The 19,130-nt window shown below is 55.2% G+C and overlaps 1 protein-coding gene across 3 annotated transcripts in view; it reads left to right on the forward strand.

The window, feature by feature from the left end:
* Positions 1-895, forward strand: part of MTR (5-methyltetrahydrofolate-homocysteine methyltransferase) — a 97,799-nt gene extending 96,904 nt beyond the window's left edge. For all 3 annotated transcript variants that reach the window (XM_053667883.1, XM_053667884.1, XM_053667885.1), the window contains exon 33: positions 153-895. In XM_053667883.1, the coding sequence (XP_053523858.1) occupies positions 153-239 (87 nt within the window). In that variant the 3' untranslated portion in view covers positions 240-895. The remainder of the gene's footprint in view (positions 1-152) is intronic.
* The last annotated feature ends 18,235 nt before the right edge of the window (positions 896-19,130 follow it).

Here is a 19,130-nt window from a genome sequence, read left to right on the forward strand (position 1 = left end):
AGTAGACAAATATCCATCTCCATTCAAATCAGTAGGCTGCTGATAAGACAAGAAATGGAAGGTACTTAATGTTTCTGGGCCAAATCCCATAGAAACTTCAGTTCAAAGAGCCGTATCAGCTTGGTCTAATAAATTGCTTCTCCTCTTTGCAGGTTGAGGATTATGCTCTGAGGAAGAACATGTCTGTGGCTGAGGTCGAGAAATGGCTTGGACCCATTTTGGGATATGATACAGACTGACTTTCTGTTTTTTACCTTTCATGTACTTCAGGGGGTTTCCCACCCCTCACCAGAAGCAAAGGTTGGGGTCCCTGCTGTACTTGATCCTCAGGGAATTAGAGTCCAGAGTGCCTTAAAACAAGCAGCGTGGCAGCAGCCCACGAGCCTGTCCGCCGCTGGGCGGTGCCCCTGCTGCCTGGTGTTCAGTGAGACTGCCTGCGAGCCTCAGAGGAGCGAGTCCTGCCTCGGTTCCTGAGAGACAGGCTGCTGCTCCTCGGGGCCGGGAGCCAGCGGAGCCCTGGCCGTGTCTGGTCGCTGGGGCCCAGGTTCAGGCTGAAGATTAGAAGGAGGTCTTCTGCATTTCAAAGCAACTCACCTTGCTGTTTTCATTTTCACCTTGGACCTAGGAGCACACTCCTCCCCTGTGCCCCCCCCCCTTAGAAAAAAGGCTGAAATTCAGTTGAATAGAGCATCTGATGCTGTGGCAAAAGGGCAGTTTAATCCAGTGGTTACCACAGTGGGTGCTGACAGGGAAGAAAGGATAACGGCTGTGTTTCTGGAAGACCTCATCTTCTACAGGCTCATGTGGAGGGTGGCAGAGGTCCCTTCGGCAAAGCACGCAGACCACTGGCTTGTCAGACACACTCCAGCCGTTGGTGCTCACGTGGTCAAATACAGTCGTATACTCTAAGTACTTTGTCTGCTCATGATTCCCTATATCTTAGCCCTAAGGAGAAAAGAAGGAGGTGGGGAGAGTGGCAGCTAATGTCTTTTAGCTGTTTTCCAGAATTGAGCAGGCTCACGGCTGAGCTGTGTGTGGCGTCCTGGGCCGATTTGGACAAGTGAGCATCTTAGTTCCACTCAGTGGTTGCTTTTCTGCTGTCCGCTAACTCCAGACTCACACGACTTAGGAGTAGCACATGGACTTGTCGGTCACTGCAGGGGGGACGGGTAAGGGACAGGCTCTGGAGTCAGACACGCTGGGTTCAGGTCTCAGCTTTGCCACCTACTCACTGCATGACGGTGGCGAGTTGCTGAAGCCCCCACACTGTTTCCGCCCCTGTGAGATGGGGCAGTGGCACCGGGTCCCATCATGTGGGCGTGAGGTGATGCGCACACAGCAGGGAACCCAGGTCTGGCGCAGCAAGTGCTGAGTGAGCTGCAGCGTCTTCCTTACTGCTCTGCACACAGTAGGTGCTCACAGGGAGGGAGTGAGAGCTGACGGGAAGTGAGAAGACACTGGGGAAATGCATGTGGCAATGACTGCAGTGCGTGCAACACGTGCCCTGTGCCGACACTGTGCATTTGACACTGGGACTGGGAAGGAGAAGCAGCCCCTGGGTCACATGCCCCCCTCGTGACGAAGCCAGCATTTCCCGCTGAGCACTGACATCGAATGTGCGTGCAGGCACTTTGGAGGTGAAAGGTGACAGACAGGAAAGGATGTCCCCATGCCTCTGTGGTGTAACCGTGTCTGCCTGCAGGCCGACAGCCTTCTCAGGCATTGCTTACCCTTCAGCTGAGGAAACTTCTTTGGTGCATTGAATGTGTGCCAGACCGAGAACAGGACTCCTGAGACACTTAGCCGGGGGGCTTACTTTCTGTTCCGTAGCACATAGGTTATTCTGGGCTTTGGAACACTCTTCTGTGAGAAAGAGTGACCTTCAAATTTAGTCAGGTGCTGAGGAATGACATTTCAGGCAAGGACAGGCTGCGCATTTGATGGTGGTCCTGTGAGATCAGGACCACCTGATCTTGGAGAAACGATAGGATGAGGGCCCCGGGGGCTGGGGCGTTGCAATGTGGTGTGAGGGCACAGACATGCACAGCGAAGTATTTAATGACAGTCGGTAATACTGTGTTGTGAACTTCAGAGTTGCTAAGAGAACAAACCTTACCTGCTCTCCACACAAAAAAGAAATGAGTAAGTGACACGATAGAGGCGTTAGCTAACGCCACTGCAGTCATTTTGCAGTATGTAAATGTATCACTCCAACACCTGGAGTTTACACAATGGCATATGCCAATTATGTCTCAATAAAAAACAAACACAACCTCCCTGAACAGCAAACCCGCTGGGGCCGCCGAGCTTCTCCAGGCGCAGTCAGAGCTGAGGTGCCCCTGCCCGCAGCCAGGAAGCCTCTGAGCCGAGCTGCAGCAGGTCCCACGCTCACCGCTGCCTCTGCACCTGCTGGCGGGGGGCTGATGGGTCGGGAGCCTTGCAGTGTTCTCGCAGCCCCCGAATCCTCAGAGACCCATTGAAAGTCAGTGTGTCTTCCATGTAAAGTGCATCTGCTGTGCCCTTGACTGCATTTGAAGGTTGGCCACCCAAGTAGTGTGAGAGTGAGCCCCCTCCTTTAACCAGAATACAGTCAAGAAATTTTCTTCCCCATTAAGTCAGATGAGAGCATCTCCTGCCATTCACCTGCATGGCAGACGAGCCACGCTTGACAGGTTGAAGTTAGAGGCAGGCTGCTGCGGGGAAGGGAGTTCACGTGGATAAGGAGACCCCAAAGGAGGGTGGTTACAAAACAAGAGCGTCATCCTGGGACGGCAGCTGGAGCCCCCGGCAGCTGAGGGGCTGGGCACGGGGCGAGCCCTTCAGAGCCGTGGCATTGAGGGGCGGGGAGGCCTGCTCCGGGCATCCACGTCAGAGGCACGGGAGTATCTGACGTAAGAAGGCAGAGCAATTGAGAGGCTTGGTTTCGGACACTACCTTTCCATTTTTACTCAGTGCACAGGGCTGGAGGGGCTGGGGAAGGCCGTGGGTGGTGGGCAGTGGGAACAGGCTTCACCAGGGGTTGGAAATATGAGTAGGATTGTTTGTGGGTGTCTGAGGGGAGGGCACGGGGCAGGGTCGTGGAGCCACGACCGCCCTACACGGGCAGGGTGGGAAGGCCTTCACCCTGATGCCTTCACTGCCTGATGCCTTCCTACCTGCTCTGGAGGCGTGAAAAGCCCCCCTTCAGCAGGGAAAAGGAGGAGGGTGCGGGGGGCATCGCCATTCGTTCCCACACTATGAATGCAGGCCGTTTTTATTCCTCCTTTCAGGTGGAAGTCTGAAAAACTAGGGTTGCGTAGATTTGGTGTCAGGCCCTACCGAGTACAGCCCTACCTTGCAGTCAGGCCCCACCAAGGCTTGCAGCGCCAGGGAAGAGCATTTACAGCCACCGGAGCTAGCTTCTCCTGCCCGGCGCTCAAACACTGCTGGTGGCGTTGGGGAGAGGAACGCAGGCTGGGCCAGTCGCCTCTGCTGCTCCTTGGCTGCGGTCGCCGAGGGGAGAAATGTCATCACAACAGGCATTTGTGTGTGAACTCAGTCCGTCCATTTTTTTTTTTAATATCACATTTTTAAAAATTTTTTAAAAAATTTGTTTATTTTTAGAGGGGACGGGAAGGAGAGAGGGAGAGAAACATCAATGTATGGTTGCCTCATGTGCATCCCCTGCTGGGAACTGGCCCACAACCCAGGCATGTGCCCTGACTGGGAATCAAACTGCGATACTCTAGTTCGCAGGCCCATGCTCAATCCACCGAGCTACACCAGCCAGGGCTCAGTCGGTCCATTTATATGTCCTCTTGTCAAAAGCTTCTTGGGCCACGTCCTGTTCTCGGGTGGTGCTGAGGTGGTAACATGAGGTAGGTTCCCAGGCCCCTTGGAGAGTGGCCTGCACTTTGACATGTTACCTGATGTCACTCAAGTCCTGGGCACCCTCCACTGCAGGTTTTCAGGCAGAGGAGGCAGCTCCTGGGCTCCCCTGTGTATTTTGAGGGAAGTTACCACCCACCATCCGGCCCCTTTCCCCGGAGCTTATTGCTGCCAACCAGTGCCGCTAATGGGGGTTGGGGAGCGGTGACCCGCTGCTGCGCCTCGCGCCACCTGCAGTTGTGCGAGTCACCAAGCGCACACGGTTCCGTCTCTTCGGTTTAACCTGGGTTGGACCGAGGATGCTGTGTGCTGTTTCCGAAAACCCTGGAACGACGCCCTGGTGACAGCGGTTTCTGAGCACGACTCAGTGCTTTGCCAGGGTCCGGTGCGATGGCGGTGTGCGTGTAGTGGTGCGTGTGTGCGCATGTGTGTCCGAGCCCCGTCCTGTGTGTCAGGGCAGGCCTGCGCTTGGCCGTAAGAATAAATGCAGCTCAGCGTCGCTGCTTGGACACACGTGCAAGAGCAGCTGTCAAGCTTCCCTCCTCGCCGCCTCCGGGCCTTTGGGGAGCAGCAGCGCCCGGCACCCCCTGCGGGTCCCCAGGCTGTGCTGACCGGAACTCCCGCCCCCTGGAGAGAAGCAGCGCTTTCACGGACTGCTCCTCAGAGGCTAGAGGCGCAGCTCGCCCCCTGCCGTCGCTCTGCGTCATGACTCCTTCTTTGTCCTCTACTTTTCTATAAATTTGCTCTTCGAGCCGTGGCACACCAAGGGGGCGTTAATTTCACGGTACCATAGACTGTTAAAAGCGTCTGCCCCACCCTAGAACATTTTTTGTGTAGCCATTGAAGGGTACTTAGGATGACTACTGCCCGTAGAAGGAGCCTGGCTGACTGCACTGAGCCAGCGTGCCCTCGAGTGCCCTCGGCCACCGGACCCTGTGTGTGACGGGCTTGCCCGTCCTGCAGTTCATGTCCTGGCCCTTCCTCCGGCACCGGTGTGTCTCACTGGGGGGCACATGCTGCTTTGGAACTATCACATCTCAGGCAATAGGTGTGGTCTCCCGAATTAGACTGTAAGGTATTGGGATCTCTTCCATTTTCTTTGTGTGCTTTGAAACTTTAAAGCCTTTGAGAGTGGCTGCGTCTGTGTGTGTGAATCCACAGTCGGACCGGGGATGAATGGCTGTGGGAGGGCCAGGTGCACTCAGCAGTGAGTGTGTTGCTTCACGGCCGCTGCCTCTCCCCCACCCACGCCTCCAACAGTGACTAGCCCAGGGACGTAGGGTCACTTATGTGGCTTCTCCAAGCTGCAGCCTGTCCATCTGGCAAGTGGCCTCACCTCACAGATGGTGCAGGAACTTGAATCTGGTGCAGAAAACACTCGTCACTGCATCTGGCTTCCCAACAGAATCCACGAGCTGAGGACCCTGGGGAGAGGTTCGGCTCTTTCAGCTCCTCACCGGGCTTCACCAGAAAGCGGACGCAGCACCACGTCAAGTGTGCTTGCTTTACGGACGATGTGTGTGAGTCCAGCGGAGGCCCGTGGCCCAGGGTGTGGAGGGACAGGGGCCTGACTGGTGAGTCTGGCAGTTTGGCAGAGGGACCTGTGCCACTGCGGGGGCAGGCGGGGTGCGGACCAGGGGTGCCGGTGGAGAGGGGTGACTTCGGTCTTGTCAGGGCCCTGTCATGCCCGCAGCATCGCATTTCTGTGCAGTAACCTGTCTCTGTACAGATGTCATTTTGGCTTTCACTGTGTTCATTCCTTAAAGTCATGTGTGGTCAGCAGGTTTTGGTTCTTCAGTTATAACCACCATTGCTGTTGCAGGGTTGAACTTGCAAACATTACTCCAGCCACCAGGAGAATTCTACCAGACTGGGTGAGTGGCTTTGTGAAATCCGTCCCACTGCACCCCTACACATTAAGCCACATTTGCACTAAAACCCCATTTAAAAATAAATGGCATTTTTTGTTATAAAACACATTTGTTGCAGAAAGCTTATCACTGCTTAAAAGTATACAAAGGAAAACGATTCTTGATTGTAAACCCATGTTTAGCTGGATGTCTACAGTGGATTTTTTACAGCTCCATCCGTTGCCTTTTCTTCTCCCTTCTGCCCACCGTCTGAGGGCAGACTGAGCACTGGCCCTCGGACACTGACCCCAGGCGCTGATCCCAGACCTGCGCACACCGCTGTCCATGGCCAGGGGTCTGCTTCTGTTGGAGACCCTGGGACGGGGAGGGTATCCTGGGCCGTTTCCTGGGGCCTAAATGCAGTCACGGGTGCCTTAGAAAAAAAAGGGACGCGGGAGAAGCGAGGACGGAAGAGGAAGTGGGGCCCCGCAGAAGGTGCTGCCCGCAGCCCTGCAGCGGGAAGGCCCGGAGCCAGGGAGGGCAGGCAGCCTCCAGGAGTCTTGGGCAGCACGGACAGGGACTCCCTGGAGCGTCCACAGAGGGCACAGCCCTGCTGACGCCTTGATCTCGACGCCGCGATCCTGATTTCTGACCCCTGGAAGTGCGAGGGAACAAATGTAGGTTGCTTTCAGCGGCTGAGGTAATTTGTTACAGCAGCAGTGGGAAATAAATACAGCATAAACGTATTGGTTTTTATACCTTACTAACCTACTTACCACATACCTTTTTTATATGATGTAAATTACTATATATATACACACACACATATATGTGTGCAAGTGTGTTAAATATATAGTATACAGTAAAGGTAAAACATGCATGTATGTATATGTCCATGTATATATTTTCCAGTTTCCACTGTGGTAAAACACAACCATTCACCGTTGCAGTCATTTGTGAGTGTCCGGTCCTGTGGCTGTAAGGCCATCAGCACTGCGGCCCGCACCGCCGCCCGCCTTCAGGGCTTCTCCGCTCCCACACTGACGCTGCGCGCCATTCACACCGACTGCACGCCCCGCCCCGCCCCCCAGCCTCTGGCAACCACCGCTGCACTTTTTCTATGAATTTCACGCCGAGGTGTGTCATCTAATTGGGGTCATAGAGTATTTGTGACTGGCTCATTTCACTTGGCGTCGTGTCCTCAGATGCATGTTGTGGTGTGTGCCAAAATTTCCCTTTTGATGGCTCGATAATATTCCACTGTATGGGTTACACCCCGTTTTGTTCGTTCGTTCATTTTCGGTGGCTTCCACCTCCAGGCTTTTGTGCACAGTGGTGTTGTGAGTGCGGCCGTGCAAACGCCGGCTGGTGTTCCCGCTGTCATCTCTGTCGGCTCTATGCCCACCAGGGGAGCAGCTGAGTCACAGGAGAATTCTGTGTGAGTTTTTGAGAAACTGCCACAGCCTTTCCAGAATGGCCGCACCATTTTATATTCCTACCACAGCTAAGGGCTTGCGTTTCCCCATGTGCTCACCGACATTTGCGATTTTCAGGGCTTTTTAATAATACCTCTCCTAACGGCTGTGAAGTGGTATCTCATTGTGGTTTACACATGATATTTTTTATCTTTTTCCCACCCAGTTTTATGTGAAAGTGTAAAGGTTTTTTGAAAGTCCATATATCAGTCTATTCTAACTACGTACGATGTATAACCATTCTTCCTGTGCAACAACGAGGCTGTTTCTAGTTTTCACCATTGTGGATCACAGAAGTGTGAGCATATTTGCACAGATTTTTCACAGCTCTGAGAATATGCTGGTTGGGAATGACAGGAGCCTTGCACTGGAAACCACCGGTGTTTTGAACCAGATTGCTTTCTGAAAGGGTGTCCTGGTCAGCAGGCTGTTTGAGGGCTGAGTAGCACTTTTTAAACCCCGTTTCATCAAGTGTCTCTAGAATAGCGGCGAGAATACCCGTGACCTTGAGAAACCAGAGGAGTAGACTTCACTTGCTTATTTAGGAGTAAAAAGGCTAATCTTCAATGTTGGCATGTTGATTTTTAAGGACAGTTAGACCTGGGTTTCCCTTAGGTTCTCAAGAGACACAACTTCCATATGGGGAAAAGGCAGGTGACTGGAAGGAAAAATAATTTGCAAGCAGCTCACAAGGTCTGTGCTCTGGTCTGGCTCAGCCACTACAAAGCATGTGACTTTGGCAGGTCGTTTGAAATCTCGGGGTTTTGAGTGATTTGGTTTCGTGCATGTGGGTTTGGTCCTTGAACTTTCTCATGTGTCACATCATAGATACTGTGCGTCTGCCTGGTTGAGTTCCATCTGCTGGGACCCTGTGTTCACATGCAGGTGAGCCCCTCAACAGGTTTGCTTCAGGCGCACCAGGACATTATCAGACGGGGTGGCTCTGCCTGTGATGCCCTCCACACAGGCACCTCTGACCCACACACGTGGAGAGCAGCAAGACACGTGGTCTTGTCACGTGTCTTTGCTGATGGATGGATGTTATTTTTGTTCTTGCTTTTAGTGAGAGAGTGAGGGAGAGAGAGAAGCATCCATGCAAGAGAGAAACATTGGTTGGTTGCCTCCCATCCGCTCCTGGACTGGGGGTCGAACCTGCGATTTTTCAGTGTACCCATGCCAGCCAGGGTGGGTGGGTGTCTTTTTTTTAAAAAAATTTAGAGAGAGAGGGGAAGAGAGGGAGAGAAACATCAGTGTGAGAGACATACAGCGATGAGTTGCCTCTTGCACGTGCCCAGGCCAGGATGGAACCTGTACCCGGGTTCCCTGGTACCAGACAGAATCGAACTGGTGACCTTTTTCTTTGTGGGATGATGTCCAACCCACTCAGCCAGCTGGGCAGGGCAGGGTGGGCGTTATTCCTCATCCACACGTGCTGTGGCTGACCGCCTTTAAGGCCCTGACTCTGGCTGAGGACCCCGCCTTTCTGTCTCCGGGCAGGGCTTCACCACCGGTCCTCACGTGGCTGTTCACGTGCTAGCCCCTCGGCTGTCCAGTCCGGCAAAACCTGCTGGGGCTGTCCAAACATCCGCGTTCTTATTTCATTTCAGGCTTTGCCCTGGGGATTTTCCTTACTTTTTTGCATGTTTAGTTATACATTTAAAAGGATGTGTTCTCAGTAAATCTAATCTGCCACGTTGCCAGCAATAGAAGTCAGCCCTCTGTGAGTGTGTGGGTATTAACCACTTTTCTCCCACTTAGCGAATTTGGATATTTATCTTATTTCATCTTAATGAATTGGGGGTTCTGGGTCTATGATGTGTTGCAACCATCCTGATTCCTAATGAGAAACTGCATCAGTGAACTAAAAATGCAGAAAGCAAAGGGCTGTATGTAACTCTGGCTGTTCTGCTCATCCTCTGACACGGTGGAGAACGACCCCCTGGAAATGGCGAGGGGCGGGGAAGCACTGGAGAGGCCGCCTGGGTGCCTAGCCCCAGCAACAGGGACCAGGCCTGCACGACTTTGCAAGCCTGCAAAGAAGAGGCACGTAGGGTTGGTGCCAAAAGCCAGGAAGGTGATTGGAGGGGAGGGACACACCCTCCCGTCTACTTCTGCCACCCAGGGGATTTTGGGGAGGGCTCTTTAAATGTAAAGCATGCAAACATATGCACTTTGCTTCCCCGTCCTCTGGCTGGTGGGTCCGAAGCAGGGGGCTGAGGTTCCCAAGCCAGGCGTCCAGCTGTAGGGATTCTCAGTGGCCCCAGCTGAGTGCTCCAGAACCTGCCCCTCCAGGAGTACAGCAGCTTTCCGGTGGGGGGCGGCAGTGAAGGCTCCCGCTACGGACTTGGGCCCGCAAGCCCAGTGCCCCTGCCCAAGGCGGGAAGCTGCAGTGGCTGCTGCCCACCTGCAGCAAATGCCAGCGTGGGCCGGTTGGGTACAGCCGCAGCACAGCTAGGGCTGGAGGCAGGCCATGGGCCCCTCCTTGCGCGCTCAGGGTTTGACCAGGAGCACTGCGGAGCACCAGGCTGGTAGGAAGGGGGCAGCAAATGGGGGAGGAGGTCCCGGAGGCAGCCAGGCTACAAGCCCCACGCCTGTCCCCTGCATGCAAATCCACGGTGCTGGCCAGCCACCTGCATGCTGTTCTTGGGGGGTAGGAAGGAAGGAATGTGGCCATTAAGAAGTCTACTGTGTATATTTTTAGGTAAGTAAAAACGATTTGTCCCTTCTGCTGGGCTCTGTGTCTGGAGTTAGTGCCTGTGGGCGGAGGGTGCTGGGACCCCACTTGCTGTTTGGTTACAATCGTAGCGTCCTGAGTGGTTGGATGGGGGGCCGGTCTCGGCACCCTTCATAGCCCAGCACATCCACAGCCGCCTGTTCGGCCACAACTTGGCTGGCACGAGGCAGAGCAGCCACGCTTCATTTTCTTCGTGGATGTCAAAGAAATAAGCCAGCGTGTACTCCCTGCCTCTGAGAAACACCAGTATTTTCTCAGTTTCTTGAATGGCAGCTGTATGTGTTCTGCCTGGAGAACTTAGCTGTTGGCATCGCCGCCTCAAGAGTGCTCCCGGGACAGGCTCCCTGTGGCTCTCAGGAGCGAACGTCAAAGTGTCACCCAGCGCAGGGCCATCGGGAAGCCGGTGCAGCTCCTGCGGAGGTGAGGGGTGGTGGGAAGTCCCGTGATTTTGTGAGGAAGGAGGACAATGGCGACCTTCAGCTTCCTGTGAAAAGAACGAGGTGGCTCGGTCAGTGCTGCAACAGAGGGCGTCCTTGGGACATCTGAGTCCAAGGAGGGCGGCCCCGACTCAGCCCGCTGTGCCTGGGGAGGATGGAAACCTGTCCTCACGCCCTTGCTCAGAGAACGTGGGTGTGTGTGTGTGTGTGTGTGTGTGTGTGTGTGTCTGCACACACACTTACAACTGTGAGCATACGGAGTCAGAAATCTGCTGGAGCTTTGGAAATGAAGTACTTGACAAGTGCAAAATAATTGTATCTCCTTAATCAGGGATTTCCTATCCTTCGCTAGTCTGGGAGGGATGTTCTTTCATATCCACACACACGTGCAGCATTAAAAAGCCATATGGGGTCTTCTGCTCCAACCTCTGCTTTCCACAGAAGCTGATGCTCAGCTCATGTCTGGCCCTCAGAGTAAGGGTCGCTTCCTTGCTGGTGTTCGTGTGGCTCTGAGCTGCCTTGCAAAGCCTGGGGTTTGCCATTCACCTCTGAGCAGCCAGCAGCCTGCTTGTGATGGCCCGGAATCCCTCAAGAGCTGCAGTCCTTGCCAGGAGGAGAGGTGGGAGCTCCCCACTCGCCTGCAGCGGCGACAGAACCGTGCTGGGGGGATGGGCAGATCCCCAGGTAGGTGGGCACCCACCGCCAGTGGGGCAGGAGGTGCGTTCTGCTGCTGCCTCGAACACAGGAGGCAGGAGGAAAAGGTGCATTCTGGGCAATAAAGCTGATCACCACTCTCAGGAAAGAGGAACAGAAAATAGGAACAGAAATAGAAAAGCCCTAAGGGGTAAGTAAGATTCCGTTGCCCAAATGAATGAAAGGAAAGGTCTCCTGGTGCCTGGCTTGAGGGAGGAAGTAAGCAGCGAGGAGGGGCTGAGGCGCGGGTAAGGGGACACGTGTCCGGGTAGGCTGTTGCACTGGGGTGACAGCCCTGGGGTGTCAGCAGCAGATGGAAGTCTCTCTCGGTGATCACCTGGGAACTGGGCCTACGAGGCTCCGTGTTGACATTGACACAAGGGGACAAGAGTATATGTTAAAGTTAGACTGAGCCCAGAGTCTTAAAGCTTCCACACAAAATGGACACATACAGACTGTCCCAAGTCATTCTTCCCAAGGCCAGACGCTTGCTCACCCCTAACTCCCAGGGGGGAGGAAGCGCAACCTACCACACTGAGAAGGAAGGAAGTTTCGGTGGCCAGCACTAATCAGAGCAGGCGCCACAGGCGGAGCAGGAGGGGAAGGAGGCAGGGTGGGGGGGCTGCTGACCGGGATCCCACTCGTGGAGGAGCCGGTGGTGGGCTTTGGGAGGGAGACCTGCATATGTCGGGGGCTAGAGGGTGGTATAAATTGGGCAGAGGGGTCGTTCCTACTCCACAACCCCTGTGCGGGCACTCTTTCTCCTGCGAGCTGATGCATTGCTCTCAGAATCCACACACTCACTGGGAAAAGGCCTAATGCAGTTAAACTGCTGCCCCAGATGGAAGGGGGGGGGGTGCCCAGGTGGTTCCTGAAGAGCCACCAGCTCACGGATGGGACTTCACAGCAGCTGTGGGACTTGGGGACAGTCTACTAGGAGCTGTCCCACCCTCCGTGCTTCTCCCTCCTCCTTCCCCCCCACTGCCTGTTCCTTATATGCCACATGGTACGTCACCCCAAGTCCCCACACGAGCAGGCCTCCTGCCCCTTTGCGTGTGACCCGTGCCGGGGAAGGGGTTTGTGCTTACTGAATGGACGTGTGACTGAGTGCACCAAGTGATGGAAGGTCTCGCCCAGAGGCAGCCATTAACCCCAGGCGATAACAGGCGCCAAGTTGGAACAGGATTTCTAGTTCTGTTTCTTTTCTCACGGAAACATCCAGGGACCCTAATGCCTGTTCTCAGCACAAAACCCCATGAGTTTTCTCCATTCCTGCCTCACCACTTAGAAGTGGCCCATCACCTCAGGACCCTCTGGACATAGGGGTTGCTCTTTCTGGGAGAGGCTCTGGGGTGGGCAGCAGGGACTGAAACAGCCCATGCTGGAGATGCTGTCCCCAAGACTGCAAGGGCTCCCGTGGCACCCGGTTCACGGGCACATGAAGTCGGTGACCCAGAAGTCCTATTTGAGGCTTGAGGGCTAACACTTTGTTCACCACAAGCCAGGAAGCCTCCGAACCTCAGGCCACTGCAGCCTGCAGAAGCCGCCGCGGCAGGCAGAACGTCAGGGCAGAGCCTCACCCTGGCCTGGCGCCCAAGGCCCCTGCTGGGGTCCATCCAACGATGCTCTGGGGCTGAGCTGCCCCAGGCTGCGGGTCTGGGTTTAACGCAGTCCTGGCGATTGGTCTGAATTCAGGAACAAACAGCTGCGGGGATTGTTCCACCAAGAGATAGCTATGAAAAAAAAAAGAGGAAAAAAAGTAGGAAAACATCTTTCTTTGCATCAGCTTTCCTCGAATGGCCTTTTCTGACACGGCGTCCTTCAGGCGCACCCCTCCTGCAGTGAGTGTTTCCTGGGCTCGCGAACGCGTCTCCTGTGGAAAACACAGCCCACTCCGCCTGGGAGGGCGCCACGTGCCTGGTGCTCTCCTGGGCACTTTTCGTCTCTTATGCAGATGACATGCGACCCACGTGGCCACATGTGCCATCCACTGTCCTCGCTCAAAGGGCTAAGTCCTCTCCCCTGAGCCCATTGCCGCTTTCTGGGACGTGTTGGATGAGCCTCGGAGCATCCTCAGCACGTCACTCCGAACTGGCCAGGAAGGCGGTTCCGCACTAAGTTCTGACGAGGGGATTCGGTGGCAGAAATACTCAGGACAAGTACCTCTGGGCTCCAGAAATGGTGTCGTTTTTCTTCCTTGCAGCCCTGACTCGGGCAGTTAGGATCTGACGTGGCAGAACACAGGCCCTCCTGGGGGAACTCGTAAATCGGACTCCAGAATAAATAAGTCGGACACAGGAAGCCCCTGCAGGCAGACACGCTGCATCCAGGAGGGCCAGCCTCTGCTTCCCGCCTGCCCCACTTCCTCTGCACGTGACCCCTTCCTCGGCACGAGATACAGAGCGTCTCGTGAGAAAGAAGCGGACGAGCAGAGACATCGTTTTACAAATTGCCAGAGTTTCCCGAAGAATCCAACTTCTCTCTCCAAACTCAGGACCGGGGAGCCTGCTGTCAGCAGCACTGGGGGCCACGTCGCCAGACACTGAGTCACGGACTCAGCGACTTTTGTCAGGGGGAGGGGCACCTCGGGTGCTAAGGGCTGTGAACATGTGATGTGATCTGTGCTGTCCTGCAGCTCTCCTTCTAGAGGGGGAGACAGACAGGTAAAAGGCCACACAACACCGAGATCACAACGCTGCGAAGGACCTGGACCAGGGAGGTGCTCTGGAATGTCCAAGACCGGAGGTGAGGGGTCGGGGAGGAAGGGGCATCCAGGACGCCAAGACTGGGAAGGGCTGGAGCTGGCTGAGCACGGGCTGGGCTACAGAGTGTGCGGGTGAAGAAATGGCGGAAGAGCTTGGCATAGTCCGGAAACTTCCACAATGTCAGACACCCCAGAGGGTGGTGAGCAAGGGTCAGAGTGGCAAAAAATGAACTGCAGATGACTAAAAATAATAACAAATCACTAGTTACAAATTATGGAATGTAGATTATTGAAATAACGAAAACACAAACAGGGTAAATGCTAGACTGGATGTTGTAATTGAACAAACAAAAAAAATGGAGGTTCCGTTGCTTGTTGCTGCAAAAGCCAAACTTGCGAGGCAGATGCTCATCCTCAGTAAGACCAAGACAAAGCCAGCGTCCAGGGTTCCTGCTCCAATTTAAAGTGCAGTCCTTTGGAGCCCACAGATGGCTGCTCAGTGGCCGCAGTCCCCCTCCAGGTAGCGTGGCTTGTTCCCAGCTGCCGTTGATCTCAGGCTTTCGCCCGGACCTGCACAGGCCGCACAGCCATGGGCCACGCGGCTGCCGGGGCCAGGTCGTCACGTCTGCCCGGGCCAGAGAGTGTGTGAACACACCTGCCCGAGCATCAGCAAGTGGGAGACAGAGAGACTGCTTCCTGGAGGCCATGGCCATGTGGCCTTAGGCGAATGCATCGTGTGAGTGCAGGTCACAAGCAAGTGAGCCACAAGCAAAAGAGAGTTTCTTCCTTGTTCCCCTGGGTGTGGCACGGACCAGGTGGTTTCTCAAAATGACCAACCCACTTCCCAAACTTTTGCGCACAGGGGGTGGGTCCACCTCGCAGCCAATGCCTCTCTCCCCAGGCCAGACTGCCCGGCCTCGTCGGTCCAGCACCTCCCCCTGAGCCATTTTGACTTCTGTGGCAGATGTGCCTGCCTTCCCCCGGTCTCAACCCCAATCTGGTACCCGAAGAGGGTGGGGGGGTGCTTTTCCTCTATCCAATTAGTGTTTCTAGCTTTTTGCATGTTTAGTCTCATAACCTCCCTGGGTGCCTTGCCGGTCCATCAGGGAAACTTCCAGGTGCTCCAGACAGACTGTCTACTGGTACCAACACAAGAGAAGAGAAAACTTATGAATTGGAAGATAGCATCGAGAAAGTGACCCAGGCCTGACCGGTGTGGCTCAGTTAGTTGGCCGTCACCCTGAAAAGTGAAAGGTCAGTGGTGCGAGTCCTGGTCAGGGCACGTGCCTGGGCTGCAGGTTTGGTCCCTGGTCAGGGCGTATGTGAAGGGCAACCAATTAATGTTTCTCTCTCACACCAATGCTTGTCTCTCCCTCCTTCCCCTGTCTCTAGAAATAAAATAAAATCTTTAAAAAAAAAGGAAGGGACCTAGAAAACCTCATACAGATCTGAAGACATCAACAGCAGGCAACTAGAAAAGCTGGAGCCATGAGCAGGAGGAGTCAGACGCAAACAGCATTGGAGCCAATACGGAGAGAGAAATTCCCTAAAGTGCGGAAAGACCGGAATCCTCCGGTGCTCTGCTTCTCAGATCTTCCAGTGGAAAATGCACACCAGGCCTCTAAAGAGATCAGCACAAATGAACCCATCCCCAGGCAAGTCGCAGTGGCACTCCAGAGCGTGGAGAAAGAGACGAGGGACTGGAAACTGATGTTTGCGAGCAACTAAAGGGGCCAGAAGCAGTACGGAGGCGAAATAACGGCTTTCTGGGAGTCTATTGCTCATGAAATCTCACCCAGGAATGGGGGCACTTTCAGAGACACGTCAGCTAAGAGTTCCTCACCCACAGACCTTCCCTGGAAGAAATGCCAATGAGTCTACCGGAGCGAGAAGCAGAGGAAGCCCGAGTTAGAAGTGCGGTGTGACGAGAACGGTCCACAAGGACTTCGGTCAGATGTGTGGGCAGAGCTAGTCCACCGTGGACCACTCGTGAGAACCACTAGCATTTTGTATTAAAACAGAAGTGAAGTGGCCCTGGCTGGCATAGCTCAGTGGATTGAGCGCGGGCTGCAAACCAAAGGGTCGCCAGTTTGATTCCCAGTCAGGGCACGTGCCTGGGTTGGGGGCCAGGTCCCCAGTATGGGGCGTGGGAAAGGCAACTGAGGCAGCCACACATTAATATTTACCTCCTTCCCTTCCCCTCTCTCGAAGTGAAGTGAGAGAGTGGTGATGGGTAATTCTTTGAAGTCTTGTGAAGGGCCTTAGGGATGGGCTCCCCACAGGGCCCTGGACGGGTCGGGGTCGTCACCGGTGTCTGCAGCTTCACGCGGCCCCGTCAGCATGACTTGACTGGACCAGCATCTGCACTGCGACGTTGTGGCCACGCACGCCGCGAAGAGCTGAGCCATGTGGGAAACACGACTATTTTTCCTCTGCAGAATCAGTTAACCATCGTTTGAGAGATTTTTGTTCATTTGCATATTCGTCTAAGTATTTTTCAGGGATCGGGTTCATATTCCACAAACAGTCGTATGAATCTCCTCCTAAAGCATTTGCCCACACCCATTCTTCGGTCACTGGGTCTTTTGGAGAGAATCCCTCCTGCAGACTGCTTCCAGGGTGGGTGCCGCCCGCTGCCACCCGAGACCCCGGGCACCGTGGCTGCGGGACTCCACCACCGCCTCCCCCCGGGTCTCCCGTGTCCCCCAGCCCTTGTGTGGTGTGCTCCAGCCTGCCTTGAGTGGAGCCCTGTTTTCCTCCGCATTTGTTTTGCTTGGTTTACTGCCTTGTTTGGATTGAAATATCTTCCAGGGGAATCGTCCTGACCAAGGTGGAGTGGGAGTTTATAACATTGTATTTTAGTCGCTGTCGTTTGCTAATGTATTGATGTCGTATACTGGTATTCTGGCAAGCCACCTGCCCCCCCCCCCCACACCCAGCCCAAACTTCCTCTTCTTCAGAATCAAGGCCATTCCCGGCCATTTATTTTTCCGTAAGTTTCCACTTCTTCACTTACCAGTCAACACACACCCACGGACACCTCTCCTGTGGGCACTCTGGGCCCTGGACACCACACAGAAGAAGGCGGACAGACTTTCTGCTTCAATGGGGCTCTCATTCACGTGGGGCAGACAGACGTGGGACAGACTGGAACAGAATGTCACGTGACGAAGCAGAGTCGAGGGACTCAGAGGGGTAGGGACGCAGTGTGGATCTACCGTGTGGGTGACATGCGTGGGCAGGAGCCTGGAGGCAGCGGGCCCCGCCACGTGAAGTGTGAGTGTGCAGGAGGGCGGCCTGCGCCGCGAGGCCCTGCAGTGGGAGCACAGGGAGGAGGCCGGTCCACGCAGATGGGGTGAGTCCGAGGGAGGGGACCAGAGACAAGTGCAGAAAAGGAGGTGGGCCGGGCCACACGGGACCATGGAGACCACCTCTGAGGCCCCAGGGCAGGGGTTTGAGGAATGCAACAGCGTGTGCCTTTTTAACTAACCGGACCCGTCTGCAGTAACTTTGGACTCCCAGAGGAGCTGTCGGGGTGGTGGACAGAACTCCTGTACACTCTCCGCTGTTCACAGCCCGAGTCCCTCTCACTAGGGGGCGACTGGGGGGCACAGGGGTTGCTGTGATTGGGACACACTGTCCCACTAAATGCAGGGCAGGGACTGCAAGTGGATCTCGGAGCCCAAATTCCCAATGGCAGGGGACACATCCCTCAGCGAAGCCCACCTGCCTGTTCTGCTGAGGGAGGATGGGAGGGGGCACTCCTCCCGCAGCCCCAGGCGTCCAAGTTCAGAGAGGAGAAGCCCCTCATCATGAACCCCCAGGATTCTCTGGTTGGTGGCACCTTGTGAAGTGTGTTCTTCTGCCGTGTAGTGTGTCGTGTGCAACGCCGCCCATCCCCCGGGACTCAAGACTCTCGGCTTTCACTCTCCTCCTTCCATCCTACCCCCTCCCTCCCTCCCTCCCTCCCTCCCTCCCTCAGGCTCACGGGCTCTGCGGGACTCTGCCAACTCTGCCATCTGCCGGGTGGGTGAGAGGGTGGGAGGCGGCGCTGCCGGCCCAGCTGCACCCGCGCCGGCAGAGCAGCGCCATCTACACGTCTGGGGAGGAGCTCACAGTGGCACAGGAGCGATTTCATTTTCTGGTGTCACTCCAGGTCTCCCCGCTTTGCCCAGCGGAATTCTTCGCTTTCCTGGACTCTATCAGTCACACACTAAAAATAAGGCTCTTATCTCCGTCATTCCGGTAGAAGAGGGGGAGGCAATGAAAGCTGGGAGTCAGGGAGGAGAGAGTTGAATGTCTCCAGACAGGACAAGTGCGCTAGTGGCAGTGTTTGAGGAGGCGGAGAAGGAGGGGGGTCGGATGGCTGGCCCGGGTGCATGAGGCCCCCGAGGGCGGCCAGGGGATGAGGAGCTCTGGGGAGCGGGGGTGTCTAATCCTCTGCTCTGAAATCTCGGGGGGACAGGATACAGCTCAGACCCCTGCCCTAACCCCTGAATCCCCAGCCAAACTCACCGTGTGGGTAGTCAACAGTGTCTGTGGTGAGTCAAGGTGAAGGGCACTCTGCTCTCTGCTTCATCCGTGGGGCTGCCCCTGCACCCCTCCTGGCCCCGAGGACGGGGGTGCCTGGCCCCAGCTCACCGACTCTCACGCCCCATTGTCTCACACACATTAATGTCCCATATTTACTTGGGAGCTTCGGACTCAGAGAAGGAAAAGCCTATCACTTCGACGGGCCATTACTTTTTTATATCCCCTGCTAGGGACAGAGTGAAATGAATCTCTCTCAATGAATATAAAATGAGTACATTTTCTATCTCATAACAGGATCTAGGAAGCTCTCCAGAGAGGGAGAGGTGTTTAGAGCCTGGTGACTATTTTTTATCAGGAAAGAGCCGGGCAGACAGAAGCCTGTGTGGGGGTGGGGCAGTCACTGGCTCAAAGGAATCAAAACGGGAGAGAGATTTCAACCTGCGTTTGATGAGGCGGCTGCGGGGGTCGGCTTCAGGTCCAGGCGATGGATGCTTTAAGGAAAACACCGGCAGAGAAGGGGGGGTGGGGTGGGGGTGGGCGGTTCCTGATGCAGTGGGCCCCGCCCCCAGCTAGACAGAAGATCAGGACGGCGTGGTCTCTGGACGGCGAGTGACAACAGAGGGGGACCCCGAAAACTAGTCCAGCTGCAGGTTCTGTGAGAATGTGCTAGTGCTGAAGCATCAGGGGGAGGGTGCAGGCAGGAGAGTGATAACTCAGGCGGGAGGACGGTTTTGTACGGACTTCGAATTGCAGCACAAACACCCAACTCCCAGACCCCCTCCCGACCCCCTAGGACTGGAGAGGAAGTGCTAGCCCCCCCCCCCATGAGATGGACAT

Source organism: Artibeus jamaicensis, unplaced genomic scaffold (genome assembly GCF_021234435.1).
Source record: "Artibeus jamaicensis isolate MK-2021 breed Jamaican fruit bat unplaced genomic scaffold, CSHL_Jam_final contig_473, whole genome shotgun sequence".
In the NCBI taxonomy this organism is placed as follows: Eukaryota; Metazoa; Chordata; class Mammalia; order Chiroptera; family Phyllostomidae; genus Artibeus; species Artibeus jamaicensis.